Below are 19851 nucleotides of genomic sequence, written 5' to 3' on the forward strand. Positions count from 1 at the left end.
ATTGCTTACCCCAGTTACTAATAAGCATGCACTCAATAAGAAAATTACTGTAAAAACGGTTCAATCCCTGTGGATTGATGAGGAATTGAACAATTGTATGTTTGAGAGGGATGAGGCAAAGAGATGGCAAATAGGTCTGGCTGCACAACCGATTGGCAAACGTACTGCAAACTGAGAAATCAAGTGACTAAACTGAATAAAAAGAAGAAGAAACTACACAATGAAACGAAGATAAATGACAAAGAATGTTTGTATGAACATAACAAGATTCAACAACTGAGACATAAACTGAACAAGTTCCACACACAAATAATGTGTCCCTGGGGGGGGGTGGTCAAAATCAAAAGTAACAGTCAGTATCTGGTGTGGCCACCAGCTGCATTAAGTACTGCAGTGCATCTCCTCCTCATGGACTGCACCAGAATTGCCAGTTCTTGCTGTGAGATGTTACCCCACTCTTCCACCAAGGCACATACAAGTTCCCAGACATTTCTGGGGGGAATTGCCCTAGCCCTCACCCTCCGATCCAACAGGTCCCAGACGTGCTCAATGGGATTGAGATCCGGGTTCTTCACTGGCCATGACAGAACACTGACATTCCTGTCTTGCAGGAAATCACGCACAGAATGAGCAGTATGGCTGGTGGCATTGTCATGTCAGGATGAGCCTGCAGGAAGGGTACCACATGAGGGAGGATGCCTCCTTGCAGCATGCATAAGGCACGTTTACGCAGATGAGCAGGGACCCTGGGCATATTTATTTTGGTGTTTTCCAGAGTCAATAGAAAGGCCTCTTTTGTGTCCTAAGTTTTCATAACTGTGACCTTAATTGCCTACCATCTGTAAGTCTTAACGACCGTTCCACAGGTGCATGTTCATTAATTATTTATGGTTCATTGAACAAGCATGGGAAACTTGATGGCATGGGTTATTGATTTTGGATTTTTACAAATTATCTTTGAAAGACAGGGTCCTGAAAAATGGATGTTTTCTTTTTTTGCTGAGTTTATATTGGACATCAGGCATAGTCTTCTTTTCAATGACTTTTCAATGACATTTTGCTACGTGGGAAACCTCAATGTCAAAACACAGTTTTAACATGTCCAAATCAATAACCAATATGCAAAAACAGTTTGTGATATATTGAAAACCGAAACCTAAGCTGTACTATCTACACAAATGTGCCACAATAATCATATTAAAACAAGCACCTTATAAACTGCACAAGCACCAACAATAAGTCACTGATATCGATTATGGGGGAGATCAGGTTGTACCTGCTGTTGAAACTAACACAACTAAAAAAACACATGGAAATGGGAGATATCTTTTACCTCACTGGTTAGAGGACAACCTGCAGAAGACAGTCAGCTACATTTTGGAGTGATGTATTTACATGGGTCGCTAAACAAAGGAACGCAACACTTATTTCATCGATATCATGTTGAAATCAATTGCGCAAGAGGGGGGAGATGAGGTTGCACGTCCTGTTAAAACGAATAGCTCAAACACCACATGGAATCTGGGAATAATGTGTACATCTCTGGTCAGAGGACAATTTGTAGAAAACAGCTAGCTACATTTTGATTAACGTGTAACACAACTTTTTTTTTAAACTTTTTGTTAAATCACATAAATACTCTTTCAATTCAGAGCCTGGATTTTTCCCAAAGGCTAATATCCATATCACGCTGAAATAAATTGAACAGGGGGAAATGTTTAGGGTTCTACATTGTGACATTATTAATTAAAGTACTCCTACAATGTTAAAACATTCTACATTGTGACATTTCATTGATATCATGAAACAACTCATGTATGTATTTTCTGATGTTTGATCAGAGATATTTTATCAAAGTATCTCTTGTCACATGATCACAGCTTTATTATTTATCTCCTGCTATAGAGTTTCTCTCCTGTGTGTGTTCTCTGGTGTCTCGTCAGATGGCTAGATCTAACAAAACTCTTCCCACATTGAGTACAGCTGTAAGGTTTCTCTCCTGTGTGTGTTCTCTGGTGTCTCGTCAGATGGCTAGATCTAACAAAACTCTTCCCACATTGAGTACAGCTGTACGATTTTTCTCCTGTGTGTGTTCTCTGGTGCACTATCAGGGAGCTTGACTGAGTAAAACTCTTCCCACATTGATCACAGCTATAAAGTTTCTCTCCTGTGTGTGTTCTCTGGTGCACTATCAGGGAACTTGACCGAGTAAAACTCTTCCCACATTGAGTACAGCTATATGGTGATTTCTCTCCTGTGTGTGTTCTCTGGTGTGATTTTAAATCTCTTAAACTAACAAAAGTCTTTCCGCAGTCAGAGCAGTTGTAAGGTTTCTCTCCTGTGTGTGTTCTCTGGTGCAATATCAGGGAGCTTGACCGAGTAAAACTCCTCCCACATTGATCACAGCTATAAGATTTCTCTCCTGTGTGTGTTCTCTGGTGCACTATCAGGGCGTTTGGCCGAGTAAAACTCTTCCCACATTGAGTACAGCTATATGGTGATTTCTCTCCTGTGTGTGTTCTCTGGTGTGATTTTAAATCTCTTAAACTAACAAAAGTCTTTCCGCAGTCAGAGCAGTTGTAAGGTTTCTCTCCTGTGTGTGTTCTCTGGTGCAATATCAGGTAGCTTGACCGAGTAAAACTCTTCCCACATTGATCACAGCTATAAGGTTTCTCTCCTGTGTGTACTCGCTGGTGTATTTTAAGTTCTGATGAACACTTGCAACGTTTCCCACAGTCAGAGCAGCAGTGAGATTTCTTCCCAGTGGGTATCAGATGGTTTTTCTTAAGGTGTTCTGATCTGGAGAGAGACCTTTCTGCCTCGTCAGCATCATGTTGTTGAGGCTCCCCAGAGGATCCACGATAGCCATGTCTCTCTCCTGTGTGAACGACAGTCAGACAGATGGTTAAAGAACCACAACAGCAGAAATACACTGTTTATTTGAGGTAAAAGGTGATACCCAGAGCGTACCCATTAAATTGTACAACAATTGATGCCTTAAATTATTTGACAATTGTCTTTTATACAGTCAAGTGAGCAACAATAGTCATATTTTGTCTTGTTTTCACATTAGTAGTAACATCGATGACTGTAGGCTAGAAATAAGTTAAAGTTTAAAGTTGTTGAAATCCTAAGCAGAGTGCCAGACGACTTTTACTCTCCAATATAGGACCCTTTCTGTGTTTGCTGTTTGTTGCTATGCAACACAATTTGGCTGCAGAAACTCCTCCATGCTAATAACCTCTATTTATAGATGTAGTATATCTGAACTCCTCCATGCTAATAACCTCTAGTTATGGATGTAGTATATCTGAACTCCTCCATGCTAATAACCTCTAGTTATGGATGTAGTATATCTGAACTCCTCCATGCTAATAACCTCTAGTTATGGATGTAGTATATCTGAACTCCTCCATGCTAATAACCTCTAGTTATGGATGTAGTATATCTGAACTCCTCCATGCTAATAACCTCTAGTTATGGATGTAGTATATCTGAACTCCTCCATGCTAATAACCTCTAGTCATGGATGTAGTATATCTGAACTCCTCCATGCTAATAACCTCTAGTTATGGATGTAGTATATCTGAACTCCTCCATGCTAATAACCTCTAGTTATGGATGTAGTATATCTGAACTCCTCCATGCTAATAACCTCTAGTTATGGATGTAGTATATCTGAACTCCTCCATGCTAATAACCTCTAGTCATGGATGTAGTATATCTGAACTCCTCCATGCTAATAACCTCTAGTTATGGATGTAGTATATCTGAACTCCTCCATGCTAATAACCTCTAGTTATGGATGTAGTATATCTGAACTCCTCCATGCTAATAACCTCTAGTTATGGATGTAGTATATCTGAACTCCTCCATGCTAATAACCTCTAGTTATGGATGTAGTATATCTGAACTCCTCCATGCTAATAACCTCTAGTTATGGATGTAGTATATCTGCATGGAGGAACAATGGTGAGCGAAGATTTCACAATGTATTCTGAATATTACCACACATTATCAGAGCAAGATCGGGAGTGCTACTCAAGGAAACTCACATTAAGCTCTGTGTCGCTATTCACTAATTCACCACTAATTCAGTAAAATGCTCTTTGGCTACCTTTGCACACTAAGTGTATGCCAAATTGGCCCATAACTTCATCTAACAATAACATACAGTACCAGTCAAAAGTTTGGACACAACTACTCATTCAAGGGTTGTTCTTTATTTTTACTATTTTCTACATTGTAGAACAATAGTGAAGACATGAAAACTATGAAATAACACATATGGAATCATGTAGTAACCAAAATAGTGTTAAACTAATCAAAATATTTTAGATTTTAGATTCTTCAAAGTAGCCACCGTTTGCCTTGAAGACAACTTTGCACTCTTGGCATTCTCTCAAGCAGCTTCATCTGGAATGCTTTTCCAACAGTCTTGAAGGAGTTCCCACATATACTGAGCACTTGTTGGCTGCTTTTCTTTCACTCTGCGGTTCAACTCATCCCAAACCATCTCAATTGGGTTGAGGTCGGGGGATTGTGGAGGCCAGGTCATCTGATGCAGCACTCCATCACTCTCCTTCTTGGTAAAATAGCCCTTACACAGCCTGGAGGTGTGTTGGGTCATTGTCCTGTTGAAAAGCAAAATGATAGTCCCACTAAGCCCAAACCAGATGGGATGGCGTATCACTGCAGAATACTGTGGTAGCCATGCTGGTTAAGTGTGCCTTGAATTCTAAATGAATCACAGACAGTGTCACCATCAAAGCACCCCCACATCACCACACCTCCTCCTCCATGCTTCACGGTGGGAACTACACACGCAGAGATCATCCGTTCACCCACATCGCGTCGCATAAAGACACGGCGGTTGGAACCAAATATCTCAATTTCCACCGGTCTAATGTCCATTGCTTGTGTTTCTTGGCCCTAGCAGATCTCTTCTTCTTATTGGTGTCCTTCAGTAGTGGTTTCTTTGTAGCAATTCAACCATGAAGGCCTGATTTACCCAGTCCCCTCTGAACAGTTGATGTTGAGATACGTCTGTGACTTGAAATCTGTGAAGTCTTTATTTGGGCTGCAATTTCTGAGGCTGGTAACTCTAATGAACTTATCCTCTGCAGCAGAGCTAACTCTGGGTCTTCCATTCCTGTGGCGGTCCTCATGAGAGCCAGTTTCATCATAGCACTTGATGGTTTTTGCGACTGCACTTGAAGAAACATTCAAAGTTCTTGAAATGTTCCGTATTGTCTGACCTTCATGTCTTAAAGTAATGATGGACTGTCGTTTCTCTTTGCTTATTTGAGCTGTTCTTGCCATAATATGGACTTGGTCTTTCACCAAATAGGGCTATCTTCTGTATACCAACCCTACCTTGTCACAACACAACTGATTGGCTCAAATGCATTAAGAAGGAAATAAATTCCACAAATTAACTTAAGGCACACCTGTTAATTGAAATGCATTCCAGGTGACTACCTCATGAAGCTGGTTGAGAGAATGCCAAGAGTGCAAAGCTGCCATCAAGGCAAAGGGTGGCTACTTTACAGAATCTCTTTGTTTAACACTTTTTTTGTTACTACATGATTCCATATGTGTTATTTCATAGTTTTGATGTCTTCACTATTATTCTACAATGTAGAAAATAGTAAAAAATAAAGAAAAACCCTTGAATGAGTAGGTGTGTCCAAACTTTTGACTGGTAGTGTACATAGTGTACACTAACTGTAAGTTGCTCTGGATAAGAGCGTCTGCTAAATGACTCAAATGTAAATGTAAAATATATATATATATACAGTGGGGAGAACAAGTATTTGATACACTGCCGATTTTGCAGGTTTTCCTACTTACAAAGCATGTAGAGGTCTGTCATTTTTATCATAGGTACACTTCAACTGTGAGACGGAATCTAAAACAAAAATCACATTGTATGATTTTTAAGTAATTAATTTGCATTTTATTGCATGCCATAAGTATTTGATCACCTACCAACCAGTAAGAATTCCGGCTCTCACAGACCTGTTAGTTTTTCTTTAAGAGGCCCTCCTGTTCTCCACTCATTACCTGTATTAACTGCACCTGTTTGAACTCGTTACCTGTATAAAAGACACCTGGCCACACACTCAATCAAACAAAATCCAACCTCTCCACAATGGCCAAGACCAGAGAGCTGTGTAAGGACATCAGGGATACAATTGTAGACCTGCACAAGGCTGGGATGGGCTACAGGACAATAGGCAAGCAGCTTGGTGAGAAGGCAACAACTGTTGGCACAATTATTAGAAAATGGAAGAAGTTCAAGATGACGGTCAATCACCCTCGGTCTGGGGCTCCATGCAAGATCTCACCTCGTGGGGCATCAATGATCATGAGGAAGGTGAGAGATCAGCCCAGAACTACACGACAGGACCTGGTCAATGACCTGAAGAGAGCTGGGACCACAGTCTCAAAGAAAACCATTAGTAACACACTACGCCGTCATGAATTAAAATCCTGCAGCGCACGCAAGGTCCCCCTGCTCAAGCCAGCGCATGTCCAGGCCCGTCTGAAGTTTGCCAATGACCATCTGGATGATCCAGAGGAGGAATGGGAGAAGGTCATGTGGTCTGATGAGACAAAAATATAGCTTTTTGGTCACCGTGTTTGGAGGAAGAAGAAGGATGAGTACAACCCCAAGAACACCATCCCAACTGTGAAGCATGGAGGTGGAAACATCATTCTTTGGAGATGCTTTTCTGAAAAGGGGACAGGACGACTGCACCGTATTGAGGGGAGGATGGATTGGGCCATGTATCGCGAGATCTTGGCCAACAACCTCCTTCCCTCAGTAAGAGCATTGAAGATGGGTCGTGGCTGGGTCTTCCAGCATGACAACGACCCGAAACACACAGCCAGGGCAACTAAGGAGTGGCTCCGTAAGAAGCATCTCAAGGTCCTGGAGTGGCCTATCCAGTACTGTAGGACCCATAACTTCACCTAACAACATAGACCTACTGTAGGACCCATAACTTCACCTAACAACACCTAACAACATAGACCTACTGTAGGACCCATAACTTCACCTAACAACATAGACCTACTGTAGGACCCATAACTTCACCTAACAATAACATAGACCTACTGTAGGACCCATAACTTTACCTAACAACATACACCTACTGTAGGACCCATAACTTCACCTAACAACATAGACCTACTGTAGGACCCATAACTTCACCTAACAATAATACAGACCTACTGTAGGACCCATAACTTCACCTAACAATAACATAGACCTACTGTAGGACCCATAACTTCACCTAACAACAACATAGACCTACTGTAGGACCCATAACTTCACCTAACAACATAGACCTACTGTAGGACCCATAACTTCACCTAACAACACCTAACAACATAGACCTACTGTAGGACCCATAACTTCACCTAACAACATAGACCTGCTGTAGGACCCATAACTTCACCTAACAATAACACAGACCTACTGTAGGACCCATAACTTCACCTAACAACATAGACCTACTGTAGGACCCATAACTTCACCTAACAACATAGACCAACTGTAGGACCCATAACTTCACCTAACAACATAGACCTACTGTAGGACCTATAACTTCACCTAACAACATAGACCTACTGTAGGACCCATAACTTCACCTAACAACAACATAGACCTACTGTAGGACCCATAACTTCACCTAACAACATAGACCTACTGTAGGACCCATAACTTTACCTAACAACATAGACCTACTGTAGGACCCATAACTTCACCTAACAACAACACAGACCTACTGTAGGACCCATAACTTCACCCAACAACATAGACCTACTGTAGGACCCATAACTTCACCTAACAATATAGACCTACTGTAGGACCCATAACTTTACCTAACAACATAGACCTACTGTAGGACCCATAACTTCACCTAACAACACAGACCTACTGTAGGACCCATTACTTCACCTAACAACAACATAGACCTACTGTAGGACCCATAACTTCACCTAACAACATAGACCTACTGTAGGACCCATTACTTCACCTAACAATAACACAGACCTACTGTAGGACCCATAACTTCACCTAACAACATAGATCTACTGTAGGACCCATAACCTCACCTAACAATAACAAAGACCTACTGTAGGACCCATAACTTCACCTAACAACAACATAGACCTACTGTAGGACCCATAACTTCACCTAACAACATAGACCCACTGTAGGACCTATAACTTCACCAAACAACAACATAGACCGACTGTAGGACCCATAACTTCACCTAACAACATAGACCTAGTGTAGGACCCATAACTTAACCTAACAACATATACCTAATGTAGGACCCATAACTTCACCTAACAACATAGACCTACTGTAGGACCCATAACTTCAACTAACAACATAGACCTACTGTAGGACCCATAACTTCACCTAACAACATAGACCTACTGTAGGACCCATAACTTCACTTAACAACATAGACCTACTGTAGGACCCATAACTTCAACTAACAACATAGACCTACTGTAGGACCCATAACTTCACCTAACAACATAGACCTACTGTAGGACCCATAACTTCACCTAACAACATAGACCTACTGTAGGACCCATAACTTCACTTAACAACATAGACCTACTGTAGGACCCATAACTTCACCTAACAACATAGACCTACTGTAGGACCCATAACTTCACCTAACAACAACATAGACCCACTGTAAACTAAGGAGGAACTAAGGAGCATGAACCATGAAAACAGCCCGAGACCATTATTCCTCCTCCACCAAACTTTACAGTTGGCACTATGTATTCGGGCAGGTAGCTTGTAAGTAAGGTCTACACCTGTAGCATGAATCGTTCCTGTTCACAACGAGGTAAAGAGCGGAATAATTGAAGGAATTAATCCGAGCCTAACGCTCATCACCTGTGGAAGGCGGGGCTTCCAGCGAGGCGTGGATTTCATTGGCCTTGGCCTTGTCAGGTGTGATTTTAGATGCTTCAACCAAAGTCACGACTCACCATAGTATGTTTTACCAAAGTTGACTGACCCTTAATGGAACTACACTGCCATAAATGCAAGGAAATCCTCACTGGCAGTTATAGAAAGACCCATATACTGTATAGCCATTGATTCTTGAAGAATATAACTTATAAATGCCTCAAATGTATTTCCCCATCAAAAACCAAAACATAAGCTTTTATAACGCCACTGGTTGTAAACAAACACTGTATATCTTCAAAACCAGGGTAAAACTATGATTTTGACCTTATGGACGGCCAGTCCTTGTATTCATAGTGTAGTGAATTCCAGGGGTAGCCCTGAGCTGGACTCAAACCTGGGTCCAGAGACTGTCAAGCCAACACCTTATAACTGTTATACCAAGATGTCTGAACTTCTTGATGAGGTCGCTAGGTTTTGGGTTAAGGTTGCTACAATAGCTTTCTCTATGAATTTGAGAGTGGTTACATTTCTCCAGCCCCGATCCCTCAGCTGTTTACCAAACAAAGTCTCAAGGCAGCCATTTTATTGCTGGGTTTCCCCTTTTAAAAAAGCCACACATCAATCAATCAACCAATCTGCAGTTCAAACAATAACAAAGCTGTCATTCCACCACTGTTTTGGTAATAAGATGAGGATGGGACTAGAGAAATGTAACTACTCTCAAAATCATACACAGACCTATGGATGCAAGGACTGACCATCCATGATATCAATATTATAGTTTTAACCATGTTGAGGCGATACAGTGTTGGTTTACATTTACATTGTTTCTAAACATTGGAGTAGAAAAAGCTTATTTGGGATCTGATGGGGTACGACAATTGAACTAACCTCATGAGGCATGTGTTATATTCTTCAAGAATCAATGGATATATATAAATAATATAAAAGTCCAAATATGGATGTAGCAACTGCAGATTCCCCCTTTAACACCACACATCAGTTCAACAACTGCAGAGGTTGTGCCTCTGTTTTTAAGACAGTACTTACTAGTGTTAATCAGGGCCCGGTTTCTCAAAACCATCTTACTGCTAAGTTCATCATTAGAATCATTGGATGCCTTAAGATGCCTTTGGGAAACCGGAACCAGATATCCAGTTTCCTCCTCTTCTTCCTCCTCCTCCTTTTTCGATGTGACAGTCATCTCCTCCTCCTCCTCTTTCACTCTGAACGCGTCTTTCTCTTCTTTCACTGTAACATCCTCCTCCTCTTTCACTCTGAACGCGTCTTCCTCTTCTTTCACTGTAACGTCTTTCTCTTCTTCTTTCACGGTAACAGCATCACCCTCTACTTGTTTTTGCATTGTAACATCCTCCTCTTCCTCCTCCTCTTTCACTAGAGCTTCTTTCTCCGTCCAGCAGACCTCCTCTTCTTTAGCAGGAGGAGAGTAGCTTAGTGAGCTCATGGTCGGGGATGTTAGCTAGCTAGGCTAGTGCTAACTTAACCAGCCAGCTAGCTGACCAATAACAACAACACCGTAAATATGAAATTAAATGGGATAACTAACTACACGACAGAAGTGGGTTGAAAACACAGTGGCTAATATACACGAAAGCGTCTAAAGAGCTTTATTGGTTGGGCTATTTTGTCTATTTTGTCTAGCTATTTTGTCTTCCCGGGGAAGGACTGCCCGTTCCATGATCTCGCCATCACGGTTGACAACTCCGCTGTGTCCTCCTCCCAGAGTGCGAAGAGCCTAGGCGTGACCCTGGACAACACCCTGTCGTTCTCCGCCAACATCAAGGCGGTGACCCGATCCTGCAGGTTCATGCTCTACAACATTCGGAGAGTACGACCCTGCCTTACACAGGAAGCGGCACAGGTCCTAATCCAGGCACTTGTCATCTCCCGTCTGGACTATTGCAACTCGCTGTTGGCTGGCCTCCCTGCCTGTGCCATTAAACCCCTACAACTCATCCAGAATGCCGCAGCCCGTCTGGTGTTCAACCTTCCCAAGTTCTCTCACGTCACCCCCCTCCTCCGCACACTCCACTGGCTTCCAGTTGAAGCTCGCATCCGCTACAAGACCATGGTGCTTGCCTATGGAGCAGTGAGGGGAACGGCACCTCTGTACCTTCAGGCTCTGATCAGTCCCTACACCCAAACGAGGGCATTGCGTTCATCCACCTCTGGCCTGCTGGCTCCCCTTCCTCTGCGGAAGCATAGTTCCCGCTCAGCCCAGGCAAAACTGTTCGCTGCTCTGGCACCCCAATGGTGGAACAAGCTCCCTCACAACGCCAGGACAGCGGAGTCACTCACCACCTTCCGGAGACATCTGAAACCCCACCTCTTTAAGGAATACCTGGGATAGGATAAAGCAATCCTTCTACCCCACCCCCCCCCCACACACACACACAGCAGAGTCGCTCACCCCCTTCCGGAGACATTTGAAACCCCACCTCTTTAAGGAATACCTGGGATAGGATAAAGTAATCCTTCTACCCCCCCCCCACCCCCCCCCACACACACAGCGGAGTCGCTCACCACCTTCCGGAGACATCTGAAACCCCACCTCTTTAAGGAATACCTGGGATAGGATAAAGTAATCCTTCTACCCCCCCCCCCCCCACCCCACAGCGGAGTCACTCACCACCTTCCGGAGACATTTGAAACCCCACCTCTTTAAGGAATACCTGGGATAGGATAAAGTAATCCTTCTACCCCCCCCCCCACCCCACAGCGGAGTCACTCACCACCTTCCGGAGACATTTGAAAACCCACCTCTTTAAGGAATACCTGGGATAGGATAAAGTAATCCTTCTAACCCCCCCCAAATTGTAAAGTGGTTATCCCACTGGCTATAGGGTAAACGCACCAATTTGTGAGTCGCTCTGGCTAAGAGCGTCTGCTAAATGACGTTAATGTGCCCTTGAGCAAGGCACTTAACCCCAATTGCTCCTGTAAGTCGCTCTGGATAAGAGCGTCTGCTAAATGACTAAAATGTAAAAATGTAAATGTAGCAAGCTACAGAAGTGTCTGACTAACTGTTGTTGCTGTTGAAAGAAGCGTCCAGTCCACTAGATTATACGTCACACTAGCAGCATAGCCTTAAAGTCCCACATCGCCATCTGCTGACTGGAGTGGGTAACGAAGTTGAGGGAAATGTAGATTTAATTTTCAGACAAAAGGTTAAAGGGTAGGAAGCATGAGTTTTTACTCACCAATGTAACAACACAGTGTGGTTAAAGACTTAGGAACTTAGTTGTAGTCACGGTCTGGTTACCTATTAAGTACAAACAGTTATGTTTTTACGTTATTACATATTTATTAACTTATTTCGGGATATCTTCTAAACTACCCACAATGCACTATTTCTCAACGTCATATGGGGGATCTACTCTGTGCTACCGAGTTTGTATGCTAGCTCGGAAGCTAGCTCAAGCTGGCTAACGTTAGCCACGCCTCATGTTTTTCATGCACTGTGTGGTTGTGTTATCTAGTGGGAACCCGTTAACACGGTTCGGCTCTGGTACCTTCTTGCGGTGGGCTCAAAAGAAAATAGAAAATCAGACCTGCTTGTTCCTTTTTGTTTTGTTAACTTTTCAGTAGGGATGTTAGGTTTGATACCGGAGCTACAAGGAATGCGTTGAAATCCCTAAGCAGTATACTTCAAAGCAGTGTGCCGATTGCTGTATCACTTTATCAGCAGCACGTGATCAATGACGTCTGAAGCTTCATTTCGTCAAACAACCACCTGATTGGTTTAGTAATAGGCTTGTTCGACAATGCAGCCGACAAAATGCAGGCGACTGCCGATTGACTGATCTACAAATCACCTTGCATCATAAATAACTACTCATTATATTATTTATAAATCAGTCAACATTTACCCACAATGCAGCATGGATTTGATGCTCTCCAACACGGCCAGTGGTTTAGTAGAAGACATAAAGGCTACGCTGCACAGTCAGTAGGGCGTGTGGGATGTCGTCTATAAAAATCTGGCTGTTCTAAATTCTGTGTTGCTCAAAGCCTTGAATAATGAACCTATTTTTGACCCATTTGGCTGGAAAGCGTCGATGCTACAGGAAGCTTCGTTTCCCCCTCATCACTACTTCTCAGCATGTTCTCTGGGAAGTAGACTACGGGAGTTTTTGTAACTTTTTCCCACTTTTGGCTTTACTGCTAGCGCGCTAGCTGACTGACATCTGGGCCCGTATCTCTAAAGAATTTTTGTGCAAAAAGTGTCTCCTAGCGGCCAAATTCTAAGAAAATTCTCAGAGGCATGACGTTTTCTTAGAATTTCCCCTAAAAGTGACACGAAAATCCCAGTTAATATAAAAGCTATTCCTCAAGAGTCCTAGCGCTTAAAAGGGCTCCTAAGGCGAGATCTGCTAAGAGCAGGGAAGAGGACTTTTAGTGGCTTAGGAGTTACCCTAAGCAGCTGCACAAAATGGCCAACAGAGGAGGCAGGAGAGATGTCCTGCAAACACTGGATGACAGGGAATTATTGAGACGCTACAGATTGGATCGTGCAGGAATCATGTTTGTGGTGGATCTCCTTAGAGATGCAATTACTTCACCAACTCGACGCCACAACGCTATTACACCGGAGAAGAAAGTAATCACAACCCTGAGGTATTTGGCAACAGGGAAAATGCAACAATGCAGCAGTGATGACTTGGGTCTGTCCCAATCCTCCGTCAGCAGAGTCATCACCCAAACACTGACAGCTTTGTCACAACCTAATATTGTGACACAATTTGTTTCATTCCCGCTGGATGCCCGCACTTTACACACACATAAAAGGGCATTTATGGACATTGCAGGATTCCCTGGCGTTGTGGGTGTAATTGATGGAACACATGTGAGAATAATTGCGCCATCAGAGGACGAGGCTGTCTTTGTTAACAGGAAGAATTTCCACAGCATCAATGTGCAAATAGTGTTCAATGCGGCCTGGAAGATTTTGGACATTGTGGCTAAATGGCCAGGCTCCACACATGATGCGAGAATGCTCTCCGAGAGTGGCATCAGACAGCTTTTTGAGAGACGCTATGTGCCAGCTAATTGCCACTTGTTAGGGGACAGTGGCTACCCATGCAAACCATGGCTCCTTACACCTTACCTCCAGCCACGCCAAGGGCCCCAACTAAACTATAACAGGTAAGCCAAACAATACAAAAATCATGGAAATGAAATGCAAGCAATATGTTAGAGCATCCAAGTAGTGCAATATTTCCATCAAATAATTAAAGGTCTGTATTCTATTGTAGGGCCCACAAGACAACAAGAGCGGTGGTGGAGCGTGGCATAGGCCAGCTTAAGAGGCGCTTTCATGTTCTCCACGGAGAGGTGCGGCTGAGGCCTGAAAAAGTCAGCAAACTCATCATAGCCTGTGCAATATTACACAATATTTGCAAGGTTAGACAGATTGCAGAACCTCTGGAGGATGGCGATGAGGATGAGGATGGAGACAACGATGAGGATGGTGGTGAAGAAGATATTCACATTCCACAGGGGAACCTAGCCCAGAGTGGACTGCCTTACAGGGCAAACTTCACAAATTTACATTTCAGGCAAGCTGTAGCCCCATGTCATTTGAGAACTTGTGATGGTATTAAGAACTACCACAGTTTTACTGCACATCACCTGCAACTGTTAAATGCAAGACACAGAACACAATCTCTAAATGGTTTATTTTTTAGGTGTTCAATTTTAAGGCGGTAGTACTCCTCCGGAAGTGAAAGTACAAAATATGCCAGCTAGGATATTAATATGAGCAAATGAGACACAAATCATTATTTGAACAGGGTGTAATGAGCTTAAGTTTTCACATATTTTAGATTCTAATGTTAGGCTATAACCCCTACAGCTTACTATTCATTTTCCAGATATTTTCTTGAATGTGAAATATTATTTACAATTATAGTCTGCATAAGATTAGAGTGTATAATTATGTTTATTGATTTGAGGGTACATCCTTTGCTCATTATCACCAAAAGTTCATTTTCATCAAACTTGTAGGATCAACCAATCACGGCTTTTGAAATGATGACTCATACCTAGCAACGGGGTCAACCACACCTCCTCACTAAGATAGGATTTTTCATCCATTCCTGGCTCAGAGTTCACTGAAAATGTTCTGGAATCACTTCTAAGCTAAAACTCCTGGCAAGGAATTTTTAGGTTAAGTTAGGAGCTCTCTGAGAGGATTCTCAGAATCTTTAAGGATACGGGCCCTGGAATCTATCTATTTTGGATGTTGGGGATTTTCCCCTGCCATCATTCTGTATGTCTCTGCTCTTTTGATCTGCAGTTATGTTTCAGTTGGGTTTTGTTAGTTGGGTTCTAACTGGGTCTCCGGAAGTTGGGCTCCAGCTCGTAGACCATAGCTAGTTGGCTAAATAGCTAACGTTAGCTGGCTGGCTAAGATAACTGCATATAGATAACATGATTTGATATAGACCATAGCTAGTTGGCTAAATAGCTAACGTTAGCTGGCTGGCTAAGATAACTGCATATAGATAACATGATTTGATATAGACCATAGCTAGTTGGCTAAATAGCTAACGTTAGCTGGCTGGCTAAGATAACTGCATATAGATAACATGATTTGATATAGACCATAGCTAGTTGGCTAAATAGCTAACGTTAGCTGGCTGGCTAAGATAACTGCATATAGATAACATGATTTGATATAGACCATAGCTAGTTGGCTAAATAGATAACGTTAGCTGGCTGGCTAAGATAACTGCATATAGATAACATAGCTAGTTGGCTAAATAGCTAAAGTTAGCTGGCTGGCTAAGATAACTGCATATAGATAACATAACTAGTTGGCTAAATAGCTAACGTTAGCTGGCTGGCTAAGATAACTGCATATAGATAACATGATTTGATATAGACCATAGCTAGTTGGCTAAATAGCTAACGTTAGCTGGCTGGCTAAGATAACTGCATATAGATAACATGATTTGATATAGACCATAGCTAGTTGGCTAAATTGCTAATGTTAGCTGGCTGGCTAAGATAACTGCATATAGATAACATGATTTGATATAGACCATAGCTAGTTGGCTAAATAGCTAACGTTAGCTGGCTGGCTAAGATAACTGCATATAGATAACATGATTTGATATGGACCATAGCTAGTTGGCTAAATAGCTAACGTTAGCTGGCTGGCTAAGATAACTGCATATAGATAACATGATTTGATATGGACCATAGCTAGTTGGCTAAATAGCTAACGTTAGCTGGCTGGCTAAGATAACTGCATATAGATAACATAGCTAGTTGGCTAAATAGCTAACGTTAGCTGGCTGGCTAAGATAACTGCATATAGATAACATGATTTGATATGGACCATAGCTAGTTGGCTAAATAGCTAACGTTAGCTGGCTGGCTAAGATAACTGCATATAGATAACATGATTTGATATGGACCATAGCTAGTTGGCTAAATAGCTAACGTTAGCTGGCTGGCTAAGATAACTGCATATAGATAACATAGCTAGTTGGCTAAATAGCTAACGTTAGCTGGCTGGCTAAGATAACTGCATATAGATAACATGATTTGATATGGACCATAGCTAGTTGGCTAAATAGCTAACGTTAGCTGGCTGGCTAAGATAACTGCATATAGATAACATAGCTAGTTGGCTAAATAGCTAACGTTAGCTGGCTGGCTAAGATAACTGCATATAGATAACATGATTTGATATGGACCATAGCTAGTTGGCTAAATAGCTAACGTTAGCTGGCTGGCTAAGATAACTGCATATAGATAACATAGCTAGTTGGCTAAATAGCTAACGTTAGCTGGCTGGCTAAGATAACTGCATATAGATAACATGATTTGATATAGACCATAGCTAGTTGGCTAAATAGCTAACGTTAGCTGGCTGGCTAAGATAACTGCATATAGATAACGTTGTATGATATTTTGGTTAGATGGCGTTATGTATTTCCAAAACGTTGGTTTTCCACCATTGGATGCCCTATTATGCACATGCAACATGGTCTAGGGAAAGGCGCCTGTTCAACGTCGCACTGAAGACTGTTTCAGAACCGTGGACAGCGACTGCTATCCAACGAGGGAGAAAGTGCATTTATATGAAATAATATTATTTTTTATTAGTTTTGCACCATTGTTCTAACCATATACAATGTCTTAGAGTGATGGACTGTGCCATCCCCACGACCTTCACAATGGATCAGTCCACTCGGACAGGCCTCCACAATGGATCAGTCCACTCAGACAGGCATCCACAATGGATCAGTCCACTCAGACAGGCCTCCACAATGGATCAGTCCACTCAGACAGGCCTCCACAATGGATCAGTCCACTCGGACAGGCCTCCACAATGGATCAGTCCACTCGTACAGGCCTCCACAATGGATCAGTCCACTCGGACAGGCCTCCACAATGGATCAGTCCAAAGACCCGAAACACACAGCCAGGGCAACTAAGGAGTGGCTCCGTAAGAAGCATCTCAAAGTCCTGGAGTGGCCTAGCCAGTCTCCAGACCTGAACCCAATAGAAAATCTTTGGAGGGAGCTGAAAGTCCGTATTGCTCAGCGACAGCCCCGAAACCTGAAGGATCTGGAGAAGGTCTGTATGGAGGAATGGGCCAAAATCCCTGCTGCAGTGTGTGCAAACCTGGTCAAGACCTACAGGAAACGTATGATCTCTGTAATTGCAAACAAAGGTTTCTGTACCAAATATTAAGTTCTGCTTTTCTGATGTATCAAATACCTATGTCATGCAATAAAATGCAAATGAATTACTTAAAAATCATACAATGTGATTTTCTGGATTTTTGTTTTAGATTCCATCTCTTACAGTTGAAGTGTACCTATGACAAAAATTACAGACCTCTACATGCTTTGTAAGTAGGAAAACCTGCAAAATCGGCAGTGTAGCAAATACTTGTTCTCCCCACTGTATATACATGTGTAAAAGACACCTAGGTCTCAATATATCTTCCCATGACTGTGTTTTTGTATTTTAATGAGTATATGTTTGAGAACAAGTATTTGATACACTGCCGATTTTGCATCGGTACACTGTGTCCTTAGCCCCGGCCTGCCGAGCACTGCTTTACGCCGAGGGAATGTAGCTAGCTGGCTAACCTCGTCCCACACTGCGTGGAAGTGTCTGGGAACGAGATTACTAGCTAGCTAGCACAAGCTAGTGTAGCCCTAGAGGAAGAGAGAGAACCAACTCACGGGAATATCTCTCCTTCCAGCAGGTGGAGTTTTTGTATGGAGGTCTGTGAGCTGGTCCAAGTTGGTCAACTAAATGAATGGCTTACGTGCTACGTGATGTTTACTTGATCGAATAGAAGTTTCGTAATGCTTAAGTTGTTCTGAGTGTACTGATAAGTAGGACACGTGACATACCGACAACTTTGAGAAAAAACACTATAGGAGATGGCTTTGCAAATTCATAACATGATGCTAGTAGCATAGCATCTCTCTCCATTGAATTGACGAGCGAACTCCAAATATCCAAAGTGAAAAACACATTTAAGGCGGTACTTACTGGTGTTAATCAGATCTCCTATCTCCTCCTCTTCATCTTTCAACGTGACAGTAATCTCTCCCTCCTTCTTCACTCCAAAACCTGCATCCTCCTCTATCTCTTCTTTCACTGTAACATCCTCCTCCTCTTTCACTCTGAACGCGTCTTCCTCTTCTTTCACTGTAACGTCTTTCTCTTCTTCTTTCACGGTAACAGCTTCACCCTCTACTTGTTTTTGTATTGTAACATCCTCCTCTTCCTCCTCCTCTTTCACTAGAGCTTCTTTCTCCGTCCAGCAGACCTCCTCTTCTTTAGCAGGAGGAGAGTAGCTTAGTGACCTCATGGTCGGGGATGTTAGCTAGCTAGGCTAGTGCTAACTTAACCAGCCAGCTAGCTGACCAATAACAACAACACCGTAAATATGAAATTAAATGGGATAACTAACTAGACGACAGAAGTGGGTTTAAAACACAGTAGCTAATATACACCGAAAGCGTCTAGAGCTTGAATCTTTCGGCTGTTGGCTAACCAGCTACGGAGGTGGTTGACTGTTGCCTCCCGTCCACTAGATTATACGTCACGCTTTAAGCATCGCCTGAAAGACACACATCGCCATCTGCTGACTGGAGTGGGTATCGCGGTTGAGGCAAATACTTTATTTTCAAAGTTTATTTTAAATGTATATAATTATATAATACTATTATATTGAGACATATATATTGGTATTTAGCAGACGCTCTTATCCAGAGATGAAAAATGAGAAAAATGTTGTAAATTGATTTGCATTTTTAATGAGGGAAATAAGTATTTGACCCTTTGCAAAACATTACTTAGTACTTGGTGGCAAAACCCTTGTTGGCAATCACAGAGGTCAGACGTTTCTTGTAGTTGGCCACCAGGTTTGCACACATCTCAGGAGGGATTTTGTCCCACTCCTCTTTGCAGATCTTCTCCAAGTCATTAAAGGTTTCGAGGCTGACGTTTGGCAACTCGAACCTTCAGCTCCCACCACAGATTTTCTATGGGATTAAGGTCTGGAGACTGGCTAGGCCACTCCAGGACCTTAACGTGCTTCTTCTTGAGCCACTCCTTTGTTGCCTTGGCCGTGTGTTTTGGGTCATTGTCATGCTGGAATACCCATCCACGACCCATTTTCAATGCCCTGTCTGAGGGAAGGAGGTTCTCACCCAAGATTTGACGGTACATGGCCCCGTCCATCGTCCCTTTGATGCGGTGAAGTTGATAGATTACCACCTGTGATAGATTACCACCTGTGATAGATGACCACCTGTGATAGATTACCACCTGTGATAGATTACCACCTGTGATAGATTACCACCTGTGATAGATTACCACCTGTGATAGATTACCAC

General features: G+C 42.5%; 1 protein-coding gene across 1 annotated transcript; it reads right to left on the reverse strand.

Annotated features, from left to right (window-relative positions):
- Positions 1 to 227: 227 nt before the first annotated feature.
- Positions 228 to 18865, reverse strand: LOC311124281 (uncharacterized protein). Its single transcript, XM_084198450.1, has 2 exons — positions 18500 to 18865; positions 228 to 2878 (listed from the first exon to the last, which is right to left on the reverse strand). The coding sequence occupies exons 1-2, from the start codon at positions 18819 to 18821 to the stop codon at positions 1890 to 1892; spliced, it is 1311 nt and encodes a 436-aa protein (XP_084054576.1). The 5' UTR covers positions 18822 to 18865; the 3' UTR covers positions 228 to 1889.
- Between the last annotated feature and the right edge of the window lie 986 nt (positions 18866 to 19851).

Source organism: Coregonus lavaretus, assembly GCF_964263955.1.
Source record: "Coregonus lavaretus genome assembly, contig: HAP1_SCAFFOLD_69, whole genome shotgun sequence".
NCBI classification, from domain to species: Eukaryota; Metazoa; Chordata; class Actinopteri; order Salmoniformes; family Salmonidae; genus Coregonus; species Coregonus lavaretus.

Bases quoted from the DNA above. Each gene is read 5' to 3' on its own strand.
- LOC311124281 (XM_084198450.1), bottom strand. From the start codon at position 18,821: ATGAGGTCACTAAGCTACTCTCCTCCTGCTAAAGAAGAGGAGGTCTGC. The intron at 2,879-18,499 runs GTAAGTACCGCC...TCGTTCACACAG, and splicing joins AGGAGATCTGATTAACACCA to GAGAGAGACATGGCTATCGT.